Here is a 13802-nt window from a genome sequence, read left to right on the forward strand (position 1 = left end):
CCCATTCAATTCATAGATTCATTGTGAAGAGAGACCTCTTTCAAACATAGAATGCTATAACAATATATTATTAATATTAATATTATTATTACCTTCATAGAAATACAGATGTAGGAAGATTAATCCAAGTAAGAAATTTTAAAATGAAGCATTCATCTTTTATTATTCATTTTTGCCAAAATGACTTCTCCTTAAAAGTATGTTCCTCTGAATCATTTCCTTCAGTAATACTTAGATTCCCCCTCCCCACCATAATTGAACTGAATCCTTGTAATTCCTTTACAATAAAAAAAAAAAGTCTTGACAAGAGAATTTATTACAGTTGGAGGGGTTATAGCTGTGTATAAATGGCAGGGATGCATCAAAATCTATGGAAACATTTTGGCTAATCAGAAAATTTAATACATAAGTATCTTCAATTTAAGTAAATTTTTTTCTGAAAAAAATGTGTAACTACTAAAAGCATTTTATGTTTAGATATAATTAGAGTATAAGATGCCTCCCTTATCATTCCTATTAAGTTTTGTTTGGCTTTATTTGGGGGGAGGGACAGAGAAGAGGAGGAAGGTGAAGGGGTAGTTCACCCTGAAGTCCTAGCCTTGACCCCATTTAGCTTGAGAGATATGATAATAGCACAGTATGAGAAAGTCCATATGTAGAGAAAGTATGCAGCTGGTTTAAATTGAGGAAATCCAGAAATACTATAGTTTCTGAAGTTGAAATTAAATTCCAACCTCCTTGTTGATGTGGTTTTAGTTAGTAATATCTATATACAAACAGCTAATTATAAAGCAATAAATAAATATTTAACATTTGAAGGGATAAAGGGTGCTTGGTTTATAATTGTTTCCAAGTCAATTAAAAATAAAAAGTCAAACTTCTTTTTCAAGTCTTTAGTTTTAATTTGGAATTCTGAAGGGAAAAAAATCTACTTTGAAATTTATGAGATTGAATTCAATAGAAAATAATAATACATTTACAGAACAGAAAGAAATTTCCCTTTTAAAAAAAATCAGATTTGAAAAAAAATTATTAAAAAGTCAGAACAAATATGTAACCATGATTAAAGTTGGGTGGGAATTGTTTATTCCTATATTTATTTAATTATTTTTATGCCTGAGATATAAAATACTATAATTTAATACAGTTCTGGAAATTCTAATTACTTGAATATTAGAAATGCTACATTAATAGAGGAAAAGATATTTTACATTCTAAAGTGCTTCTGTACTGTCCTTGGAGAGGTAAATAAAATTAATTATATTTCCATTGGAAGAAAATTTCATATAGCAGTAAAAGCATAATGAAAAATCTCACTTAAAGAATGGAGTGATAAAGTTAACACAAAATACTAGCATCATCCTTACCTATGCACCCATTTTTTTTTTTAATGCTCCAGACATTGAGCAGTATTGTGGTCCAATTCCCATCTGTTGGCCACATGATCACTACATGTGTGGGCTAAAATATAATCCTCTCATATTCCAAACAATCATCTTATCTTGGCCTCATGCTATATGTTATTGTAAATCTTGACTATTTTTGAGTCATACTGTATTGTACATAAAATACACATCCTGAGTACTGCATAGGAAATCTGTGAAAAGTTTGGTATTACTCTTTGAAGTCTATTCTTTGAAGAGAATGTTAGCTGAAACAAGCTTATTCGAGAAAGGGATTTTTTTGTGGATTCCTTTATATTAGACATGTTTCAAAGAGCTAAACATATAATTTCCTCAGAGAAAGTCTAGCAGTTTAAAATAACTAAATATTTATTAGAAATGGTTTGCTCTATTTTAGTAAATCAGACAAATTTAAACAGTTAGACTCATTCCATTAGCCTGTAATAAAAAGAGCATTTAGGCAGAATGATTTGAAAAATGCCCATGTCACTTTCATCTAAGTCTCTATTATGGTTTAATATACAATCTATATTTTATGTACTGTATCTGAGTGTTTCTAAACCCACTTGATTAGCGCAGCTCCTTTTAAAATCTAAATTGCTGCAAGAGGTTTCCATAAATTAGTTAATTCAAATAATGTCATGAATGGATTAAACTGGAATAGTTTATATTAATTTAGACAAATCTACAACCAGGTCTTTTATGTTCCATTATACTGATAGGTAGAAAGGCCTACCTGGATGTTAGTCAGAAGGGTCTCTATGGAAGACAATCCATCAGGGAATAGAAAAGGAGATGGAAAACCTGGAGGTAGCGGTTGCCCATGCCCAGTAAGAGAAAGTTTGTCAAGGCTGTCTCTTGCGGTTGGTGTGGAGAGCGGGGTCTCATCTGTATGTGATTGAAACAAAAATATAGAACAAGTTACGCTTGTCTGTTTTTATTAGACCTCAGTAATGGCTTCCCTAGTGGTTTCCAGAACATTTATTGCAAATTGGTTCCTGCTATCAGGAGAAAATGCTTTCTGCTGAATTTTCTTTAATGAAAAAGCTGTGGAGATACAACAAGATAACATTAATGAGTAACTTTATAAGCCTTTTAAATGCAGTCTCTAATGAGACTGAGTTTACAGTGCCATAGAATCTTTTTAAAACAAATATTATCTCACATATACTTGTGATAATATATTCAGGCTGCCTTTATGGGCACCTTCCCAATTATCTCATTTTAGTGTGTTTTCTATTTGGATTGACAATAGAATATTTTCTAGCATTACATATACTTGGTATAAGAAGAGTTGTTTATATATTAGTAAGTGTCCAATGCAATTAACACTTTCCTTCAATGATAATTTCAAGTGTGACCTTAAGGAATCTATAAATAGCATAAAACTAGAATTTTATTATAATTCTTACTGAAAAAATAAAACAGTTACAATCCAAAAATCTACTTAAAATTGTAATTACATCCATGAACAAGTAAAATTCTTCTGAACTCAAACACCTTTTCACCATTGACTCAACTTTATAGTGACATAACCATAGTCATCTTTTTCTTTTATACCACCAGAATTGGAAAAAAAAATAGTAAAGGACGGGTCTTTATATGAAATTCCAATAGCATAATATAGGAAATAGAGGAAAAACTTCTAATTGACCATTCCTTAACAATTTGGTCTACTGTTATCACTTTGAGAAGGCATAGATGAAATCTTTTTAGATTATAAATCTGCTTAATTATAATGGAGCAGCATTTTAATACCTACTAATTAAACTTTGTTGAAGATTCACATGTGAAAGAAAAAGTTCTGCCAATCTCCATACATATATACTTAAATTTTACCATAATGCATTTTTTCTTTTTATGATATTTAGCTATTTTACCCCAGAAAAAATGAATCAAGAAAATGCATTTATAAACCATTGATAGTATTTTCCATTTCATTAAGTAACACAAAAACTCAGTTTATTTCTTTATTCCCATAATATCATTATACTAGGTTTTTTCACCCCAAACTAGGTTTGTTTGTTCATTTGTTTGCTTTATTTATCTTCTCCCTAGAGCAGAGGAAAACTGGAGGCTAACATCAGTCCCTATTCCTAGGTAACACTAATATAAGTTAAATGCATCTTTTTATCATTTTACATTTCTACTTGTTTACTGCTAAACTTAAAGAAAAAATGGTAACCAGGAAAAAATGATGAAGCAGAAGGATATAAGCCAGAAAAGTCTGGTATTCATGATGTAGTCTTCTTTTCTTTTTTTTTGGTGAGGCAATTGGGGTTAAGTGACTTGCCCAGGGTCACACAGTTAGTAAGTGTTAAGTATCTGAGGCTGGCTTTGAACTCAGGTACTCCTGACTCCAGGGCCAGCACTCTATCCACTGCACCACCTAGCTGCCCCCACAATGTAGTCTTTATTTTGGCATTATACCCCTATCCACTGTTGCTTCCATCCCTTATCTCCCATCATGATGACTAATGATTAGAAGAAGCAAGCTTTTTCAAAATGGAAAGTCTCAAGCAACAGAAATGATATTGACTTTCTCCCATTTATTAATTTATCACACTTTTAATCAAAATTAAAGAAACCTGGAGAGAGGGGTTGGGTAATGAGGGGAAAGGGGGGGCTAGTAAAGACAGTGCAGTAATGGTGTGGTTCAGGTGATCTTGAATACTACTTACTTACCTGTCATAAATTACCCTTCTAGGCAAAAATGGCTAGCTCTCTCTTTCTTATATCCTTTTCCTTAAAAGCATTTGCTAAAAATATCTATCTTCATGTGAAAAAAGTTTTTTTAAGAAAGGGAAGAGTAGTTTTAGATCAGTTTCCTATTAGGTATTAGCAAGCCAAATGATTAAAGAAATGTGGTTTGATTTTCTATGAGCAATAATGTTATTGTCATATTTAACTCAGGCATCCATCATTCCCACCACTTTTCAGAAACTCACAAACTTTTTTTCTAACCATTTCTTATGTCAAAAGTTTAAATAATGTCACAAGCATCCTCATTCTTTCAATAACTAATAAAAACAAATATATAAACATAAAATTAAATGAAAAAAAAAACAATATGTAATGTATAACCTATATCTGATTGCTTACTGCCTTAGGGAAGGGAGAGGGTAGAGAGGGAAGGAGTGACAGAATTAAAAATTAAACTTTAGGGGGCAGCTAGATGGCACAGTGGTTAAAGTGCTGGCACTGGATTCAGGAGTACCTGAGTTCAAAGCCAGCCTCAGACACTCAACACTTACTAGCTGTGTGACCCTGGGCAAGTCACTTAACCCCCATTGCCTCTCAAAAAAAACAAAAAACAAACAAAAAAAATTAAATTTTAAATAAAAATGTTTATTATTATTATTTAAAAAAAACAGTGTATAAGATGTTGCTGGATAGTAAATTTTTAAGTGCCAAATGGGCATAGGCAATAAATGCTATGAATTCATCCATTTAATGAATCAATCAACAAATATTCACTAAGTACCTACTCCATGCATAGCACTGTACTAGGTACCAGGGCAGCTAGATGGTGCAGTGGACAGGACACTGGTCCTGAAGTTGGAAGGATCTGAGTTCAAATTTCACCTCAGATACTTACTAGCTGTGTGACCCTGGGGCTCTTCCCCTAATCTCAATCGCCTTATAAAACATATATATATATGTATATATATATATATATATATGTATATATATATATATATATATATATATATATATATATATATATATATATATATATATATATATATATATATATATATATATATATATATATATATATATATATATATATATATATATATATATATATATATATATATATAAAAATACCACTGGACCCAGATAGGAAAGAGTGAAGTTGGAGACCGTGCACAGCCCTCCCTTACTTAAATCCAATTGACTGCAAGTCATGACATCACCCTCATGTCATGAATCAGTGTTAAGCTCCGTTGTTTCTATCCTGCAGAATGTCTAATTGCTGTCAGTGGCTTTTAAATTTCAGTGCCAGGGTCAAAGCTCCAGTAATCTCACCTTAGTTATGGCTCTGATAGGCAATATTTTGTTTTGTTTTGTTTTGTTTTTTGGTGAGGTAATTGGGGTTAAGTGACTTGCCAAGGGTCACACAGCTAGTAAGTGTCAAATGTCTGAGGCCGGATTTGAACACAGGTACTCCTGACTCCAGGGCCGGTGCACTATCCACTGCACCACCTAGCTGCCCCGAAAGCAGTATTTTAATTCAACAAATATTTATTTTTGTGGACAAAGAACAATTAATCTCATAGTGGTAGTCAGAAAAAAATTAGATAAAGAAAAGACTAGAGACAAAGACCAATTAGGAAACAATTATGATATTCAAGGCATGAGGTAATAGGATGATGACTAAAGAAATAAAATGACATGCTGAAGAGATATTTCAAAGCAAGAATCATGGAATTATAGAATATGAAGGTACCTAAGGGATCTAGTCTAACTTTCTCATTTTATAGAAAAGGAAAATGATACCCTAACACTATAAAAGAGGAAACTGGGACCCAGAGAAGTTGTGACTTGTTCCAAGTCACTTAGGTTGTTTCCTTCTTTGTTCCTTTTAAAACCATATCATCCTTCCTTTCACTGACAGAATTTGATAATTTGAAAAAAAGAAAAGAAAAAAGAAAAAAAAAGAATTTGATAATTTGGTTTAGTGACCTGCAAGATTTGGTGACCTTCAAGGAAATTCACAAAAAAACAGGAAATCAAGAGGAAGAACTAGTTTGGAGGAATTGTAGCAGGGCTTTGTTAGGGGATGAGGAGAGAGAAGGAAAGTTTAATTTACTCCTGAACTTGTCAAGTTTAAAGCTAATAATAGATCATCCAAATAGAAATGTTCAGTAATATTTAGAATTACATGCATGAAGCTCAGGTAAGATGCTTTGGGGAAGAGATTTGTGAGTAATTTGCATAAATAGAGATGGTAGTAGAAGCCTAGAAGTGGGAGGGTACTGGTAAATTCCTAACAACCAACTCTCCAGGAAAAAAAAAAAGAAAGAGAAAGACAGGGGGAGAGAGAAAGAGAGAGACAGAGACAGAGAAACAGAGAGACACAGAGATGGAGACAGAGAAACAAAGACAGAAAAAAGAAAGGAAAAGAAAGAAAGGAAAGAAAGAAAGAAAGAAAGAAGGAAGGAAGGAAGGAAGGAAGGAAGGAAGGAAGGAAGGAAGGAAGGAAGGAAGGAAGGAAGGAAAGAAAGAAAGAAAGAAAGAAAGAAAGAAAGAAAGAAAGAAAGAAAGAAAGAAAGAAAGAAAGAAAGAAAGAGAAAGAAAATGAAAGGAAGAAAATGAAAGGAAGGAAGGAAGAAAGAAAGGCTACACAAAACATCTTCATAATATTTACTATTAATAATTTCTCTAGCACTTTCTTAAGTCTGGACAATCATCAAACCAATAAATAAAGGAAACTCAGATTTGTGGCATTTGTCAATATCTGAGGGGCAGCTAGGTAATGTGGATAGAGTGCCAGGCTTGGAATCAGAAAGACCTAAGTTGAAAATAGGCCTCATACACTTGCTAGCTGTGGGACCCTGGGCAAGTCACTTAACCCTGCTTACCTCAGTTTTCTCTTCTGTAAAATGAGCTGGAGTAGGAAATGGCAAATTACTCTGGTATCTTTGCCAAGAAAATACTAAATGGGATGACGGAGAGTCAGATGTGAATGAAAACAATTGAAAAACAACTACACACAAACACATTCAATAAACTCCAAAGTCTTTCTATTGCCCACAGAAGCAAATAGAGTCTTTTCTTTGACATTTAAAACTCTTTATGACCTGGTCCCTCTCTACCTTTCAAGGTTTCTTACACATACTCCCCTCCATGTACTTCCTCCAGAAATTGTAGCCTACTTGAAGTTCTATGCACAATACTTCCTACCCCCCATATTTCTGCCTCTTTAAACTGTCCATCCACTAGGTTTGAATTGTTCTACCTCCCCATCTCTCCATTTCCCTGGCTTCCTTCAAGTCTGAGCTCAAATACTAACTGCAGGAAACTCCTCCTGCTCCCCCCAGCTGTTAATGAATTCCCTTCTGAGACTTCTTCCCATTTAATCTTTCCATATTGTTTATGACTGTAGCCTTGTCTGCTCCTGTTAGGATTTGAGTTCTTGGAGGACAGAAACTGTATGTAAGTTCTTAATAAAGGTGCTTCTATTGATTGAAATTTTGATTAAAGAATAATCTCAATATGGAGCATAGAGGAAATAGCCTTAGATTTGAGCTCAGATTGTGGATTCAAATCTCATTTGTTGTTTTTCAGTTGTTTCAGTCTTGTCTGACTCAAAAAATAATAAAAATAATAAAAGGAATTCAGAAAATTAGTACGCACAAAAAGTATCCTTTTGCTTTTTTTAGGCAAACAAAGTATTTTTCTCAAACACTTGAAAATAAATAGAATACTGATGTGTGGCTAAGACAAAGGAATGTATTTTTTTTTTAAACTTCACCACATACAGACATTACAGCAAGACTTCTTAAAGAAGCCCCCACCAAAGTCCAACTTTGATGTAATAGTAGCATGGAGATGATCCTAGGTACTTGAAAGATATTCCAGGAGAACAGAAGCTCTCAAAGGCCACATCAAACTAGAAAGACTTTGGCACTGAGCTCAATGACTTAAGTCTGTTGTCTGAGAACTTGCCTAATTAAATGTGAAGAAGCCCATGACCAGGTTGGCTACAGAGTGATGAACTGCTCAACCACTGGAACACTCAAAGCCTATCTACTAGCTTGTAGAGGGGTTATGATCCATTATGGTGGAAAACTGTATTCTCCGACTAATCAAAGATCCTTAGAGTACCAAAATATAGTAAAGAACGATTGTGGTCTTTAAGTACATTAACTTAACTTAAAAAAAAAAATTATTAACCTAAATTGCTTTTAAAACTATTCTCTTTGGACTAACATTACAAACATTCTTTAAAATTTGCCTCTGTAGAAAGAAGTTAGACTTCTTGAATACAGACCAAACCAAACTATTTTTCTCTTTTCTTCTTTCTTTCTTTCTTTCTTTCTTTCTTTCTTTCTTTCTTTCTTTCTTTCTTTCTTTCTTTCTTTCTTTCTTTCTTCCTCTCTCTTTCTCTTACAATTTTTTTCTACAAAATGACTAATATGGACATGTATTACATGATTGCACACTTATAATCTATATATGATCAAGGGAGGGAGAGAGGGATAGAATTTGGAACTCAAAACTTAAAAAAGTTAAAAATTATTTTTATAGGTAATTGCGGAAATATATACATATACATACATATATACATATATATGTGTGTGTGTATACATACATATGTATATAAATGCCTGTCTCCTAGGTCTTTGTTTAAATTATGTGCACTTAGTTGGTGATTCTGAATCTTATTTTTCAAAATAATATTGTATATCTCCAAGTCAGAAAGACTTTATTGAATGATATGAAGTTAAGTTTTGAGAAGAATTTTGTCTATTACATTTTATAATACAGGCAGGTAGAAAAAGAGGCCTAAAGTCAGGAAAACCTGAGTTCAAGCCTGGCCTGAGATACTTAGACCCTGGGCAAGTCACTTAACCCTTTTTGCCTCAGTTTCCTCATCTGTAAAATAAGATGGAGAAGGAAATGTCAAACCACTCCAGTATCTTTACCAGGAAAACCTCAAGTGAGATTAAAAAGAGGCAGGCATGATTGAACAACAACAAAAATCTTATAACATAATGTATATTTATCAGGTTAAAAAATTGACATTCTTATCTGAAATAGGATTCTAAAAAGTAGAAGTTGCAAATATCTTTGAGAACATGTTAATTTCAAGCCTGGCATGCAGAATTATTTGTAAAAGTAATAACACAGTTTTCTGGTTTGGGTAATTACCCTACCATGATAATATGATAAATTATTAAATGCCTAGAACTTTTGCAAATACATTATTTATAAAAATGAAGAAATGCTGATATTTAGATGACCCAAACCCAAACCAAAATATAATCGAAAACCATTCATATATGTATTTGGAAAGAAATTAGATGCATGCATCACAATCAGTCACACATGTACACATCATACAAAATCACATTTCACTCCATTTTCTAAGCTGAACCCAGCCTTCCAAATTGTAGATAATATATTCTTGGCTAGGTAATGGTGAAATAAGTACAATTTTAAAAGTAAAAATTCCTATTTCTCTAGGACTTTGCCATTTACAAAATGAATTAACAATCAATAAAGAAAATAAGAGATTCCAAGAACATTAATAATTGGTATAGTGGAGAAAGCACTACATTTGGAGTCAGGAGAGACCAGAGTTCAAATTCTACCTCAGATACTAGCTCTATGACACTGGATAAGAATCTGTAGTCTGTAAAATGGCTGTGGAAATTGCACCTATTAAGCAGGATTGTTTTGAGGATTAAATGAGATAAGATCATATAAAGTGCTTTGTAAAACCTTAAGTGCTATATAAAGGTTACTAAGGAGATTTTTCTAAAGTTTAGGTTGAATATGTCAACTCCTACCCCCACAGTTCACAAGTATTTATTAAGTACAATGCTAAGGATTCAGAATATGAAGATAAAAACAAAACCAGTCTCTCCCCTCAAGCAGCTTAAAACCAATTAAGAGGAAACAACGGGCCTGCAGAAAAGCAAATACAAAGTAATGAGGGGAAGAACAGGGTGGGAGTCACAAACTATAGCCCTCTCCTAAGAGGCCCCAGATTTGAATTGAGCCTAATCTGTGAATAAACTCAGTTTCAGGCACCTAAATATAAGAACTCTTCTCCCCTCACTGTCCCTTTAACAGTGAAATTTGCATACTTAGATAAATCCAAACCACACTTTCTTCTGAGTCCCATCTCCATCTCCAACAACATTTGGCCACAGAACAAAGAGAAGAGTTACTAAGAATATGGGAAATGGGCCACACCTCTCTCAACTTGGAGAAACTGTGATGGTTACCAAGGGACAGATGGACTGACTCCATGGTCCTTAGTACATCAAAGAGTGTAGGGTCACTTTTACTACCACTTATCTCTTGAAGTCATTCATGATCATAGGACAGCTTGAGCAGTATATGCAGACAAATAAAGTCAACTTAATCTACCCTCTTTGGCTTTCCAAAGCCCTGACAGATTTCTAACTCATTGGTGACAAAGAGGGCATCCATTGAATGCTGCAAACCTGATTCTATTTCCTGGCTTGATGTTCTGTAGATCTGCACAGTAGGGTCATTAAGTGTTCTAATAGCACAAGGGAAACAAACTCAACATGTGTTTTGAGATGACTGACTCAGGACATGTACACCAATGCTTTATATAGAAACTGGTTTTGTTTTCTTAAGGGATTGTTTGTGTGTTAGTGATAACATCATTAAAAATAAATGAAAGGGGGCTGATAAAATGCATCCCCATAGCAGAAACCTAATTAGAGGTGATATGCCTGCTATGAGGGTTTCTTGAGGCTTCAGGAATAGAACAAGGTTAGCTCCTTTTATAAGGCCCAAAGAAGGCCTCACAGTAAAATATCACTTCTGATCTAATTTTATATTTCTGTGTACTTTAATAATCTACTTTACAGCCTGTGCCTGCTCACAGAAAGTGAACTAGTTTGGGGGCCAGAGATAACTTCTTTATCATGTTACTTGGCACAGAAAGAAAATCTGATGGTTCAGCTCTGATTAAAAAAAAGGCAAAAAGCACTGTTCTTATAAAGCATATTGTCTGTGTGGCAATAGGTACAGAACTGGCAGCTGAAAAAAATGCACATGTATACATTTCACAGCCGACAAAGACCGTTTTAAAAAATGAATTAATTGTAAATAGTAATTCTCAAAGTGGGGGTGGGTGGGTAGAAGATCTTTTAAGGCGTGGAATTTCTTTCATTTCATGAATGGTGGAAAAAGCAGGAAACTGCAATCCCTTGATAACTCTGCACTTATTGTGTTATGACCTTGGCCAATTTACTTAAATTTACATTTGCCAAAAATACATTTCTAAAATGTACTTTGAGGAGCTTGGAAAAAAAAAAAAAGAAAAGGTGTCATATAAATCCAAGGGGGTGTGTATGTGTATGTTTTCCCAAATTACTATTACTCTAATTTACAAGAAAGAGAAAGTGGAGAGGAATAAGTAGGATAATTGCTTTTAGAACAGATTTTCACCCCATAGATCTCTCTGGGAATCCTCATAGAGTTCAATAGCTTGAAAATCTGGTCCATTGTCATCACTTTTGCTTGGCTCGTTATAGTCCTGTAACACTAAGTCAAATCATGCGAGAATCGTGACTAGGAAAATCTTTTGCCTATGGTTAGGAGGACCTACTGCCAAATAAATAAAACAGATCATTGTACAATTCCTTCTACCAGAATCTAACAAAAACACTACATATAAAAGATTTAGGAAATTGATTATCCGTCTTATTTTTAGTATACAATTTTAATGAAGTTTACATCAGCATACAACAGCATTGGAAAACTTTTAAATTTAGTGGGGTTGGGGGAGGTGAATGCATGTATTTTTTTTTAAAAGATATTCTGGGCTTGATTTCCCCTTTTATACTCAGGAAGGTTGTAGGAATATGCCATGACCTCCTAAAAAGAGAAAATTTCAATGTGTCCAGGCATATGCCCATGGATCAAAGATAATTGCACCTGATTAACTCATAATTATTTAATGGCCAAGAAAAAAAAAATACGTGAAACACAGGGAAGAAGAAGCACTGGTGTGAGTGTGTGTGTGTGTGTGTGTATGTGTGTGTGTGTGTAAAGAATATAAAGATGAACAAACAAATAGGATTGCTATTCTGGGAGTACAGGACAGTGAATGAAAAGAAGATAGAGAGGAGGTAGAGACATACAACTCATTTTTGTTTCTTTCTATCTTTCCCAAACAAACAAAATGGTCTTGAGGATATTACAATAAAAATGATTTATATGAAGTTGAAAAACAAGATACATAAGGACATCACCTATCTACCCTCAATTATGTCAATCCATGAAAAGCAGATAATTACCATCTTATCTATTAGATTGTGAGCTCCTTGTGGGGAAGGACTGTCTTGGTATCTGTAGTGCTTAGCACAATGCCTGCCACATAGTACGTTCTTAAGAAATGTTTATTGATTGATTATTGATTGATCATGAAAAATGAAAGAAAGGATCAATGTGACAGCTGGGTGACTATCCGTGTCCTCCAAAAATCTGTGGAGGACTGAAGGCTGACATATGTCCTTATTTTTTGAAAAAAGGGAAAGATTTGGGTATTCAAAATATGTGCTGCTGAATTTGACTTTTATTCTGGGGGAAATTCTTTAACATATTAATTACGGGACAATATTTGAATAGATGTAAAGAGAAGTGATTGTTGAGAACTTACTGCTTCATCATGAACAGGTCATGCCATATTGCTTTCCTTTCAGTTTTGAAAGGATTACCTGATCAGCAGAATAGGCCAATACTAATCATAATAACTCACACTAATATGGTACTGGGTTTGCAAAATGCCTCACACACACTATTTCATTTGATCCTATAAACAGCCCTGTAAGGTAGGTCCTATTATTATTCCCACTATACAAGTGAAACTGAACAGAGAAATGTTAATTAACATGCTCAAAACTGTGTGGGGTGTGAAGTTCAAACTACTTTTTCCCCCTAATTCCAAAACGAATGATATATCCACTATACTACAATGCCTTTCTGGGGATAATATAAATATAGAATACCTAAACTTCAGTCTGACTTTTGACAAAGAATCTCATGATATCCTTGTGGGCAAGATCAAGAGATATGGGTCATGAGATAGTGTAATTGACAGGATTTGGGAATTGATTCAATAATGTGTGTGTGTGTGTATGTTTAAGAACTAATTGAAATATCAATATCTACTAAAAATAAATTGTCCTGGGGAGTGCTTTAGGAAAAATTATTTGTCAGGGATGGGGTATCAAAAACAAAGAGGTAAATAAAAGAAAGAATATAGGTCACTAAATTACATATACCTATGTAGACATATTTAGGGGTAGCAAGGTGGCATAGTAGAAAGAGCAACAGGTGAGTCAGATGGACCTGAGTTTAAATCTGGCCTCAGATACTTACTAGCTGTGTGACCCTGGGAAACTCACTTAACTCTGTTTACTTCAGTTTTCTTATTTGTAAAATGAGCTGAAGAAGGAAATGGCAAAGCATTCCAGTATCTTTGCCAAGAAAACCCCAAATGGGATCATGGAGAATTGAACATGGCTGAAACAACTGAACAACCACCACAACAATAACACATATGTATGCACCCACATATACATGTGTTTTATATATACTAAATACATGTGTTATCTATACATATACACATATGAAAATATGTTTGGACATATATATGTTACAATGAAAAGAACAGAAATA

At 33.8% G+C, this 13802-nt stretch overlaps 1 protein-coding gene across 3 annotated transcripts in view; it reads right to left on the minus strand.

The window, feature by feature from the left end:
• DACH1 (dachshund family transcription factor 1) overlaps positions 1 to 13802 on the minus strand; it is a 494873-nt gene that overhangs the window by 62727 nt on the left and 418344 nt on the right. For all 3 annotated transcript variants that reach the window (XM_043998547.1, XM_043998546.1, XM_043998545.1), the window contains one exon: positions 2140 to 2291. In XM_043998547.1, the coding sequence (XP_043854482.1) occupies positions 2140 to 2291 (152 nt within the window). The remainder of the gene's footprint in view (positions 1 to 2139; positions 2292 to 13802) is intronic.

Source organism: Dromiciops gliroides, chromosome 3, assembly GCF_019393635.1.
Source record: "Dromiciops gliroides isolate mDroGli1 chromosome 3, mDroGli1.pri, whole genome shotgun sequence".
Classification (NCBI taxonomy): domain Eukaryota; kingdom Metazoa; phylum Chordata; class Mammalia; order Microbiotheria; family Microbiotheriidae; genus Dromiciops; species Dromiciops gliroides.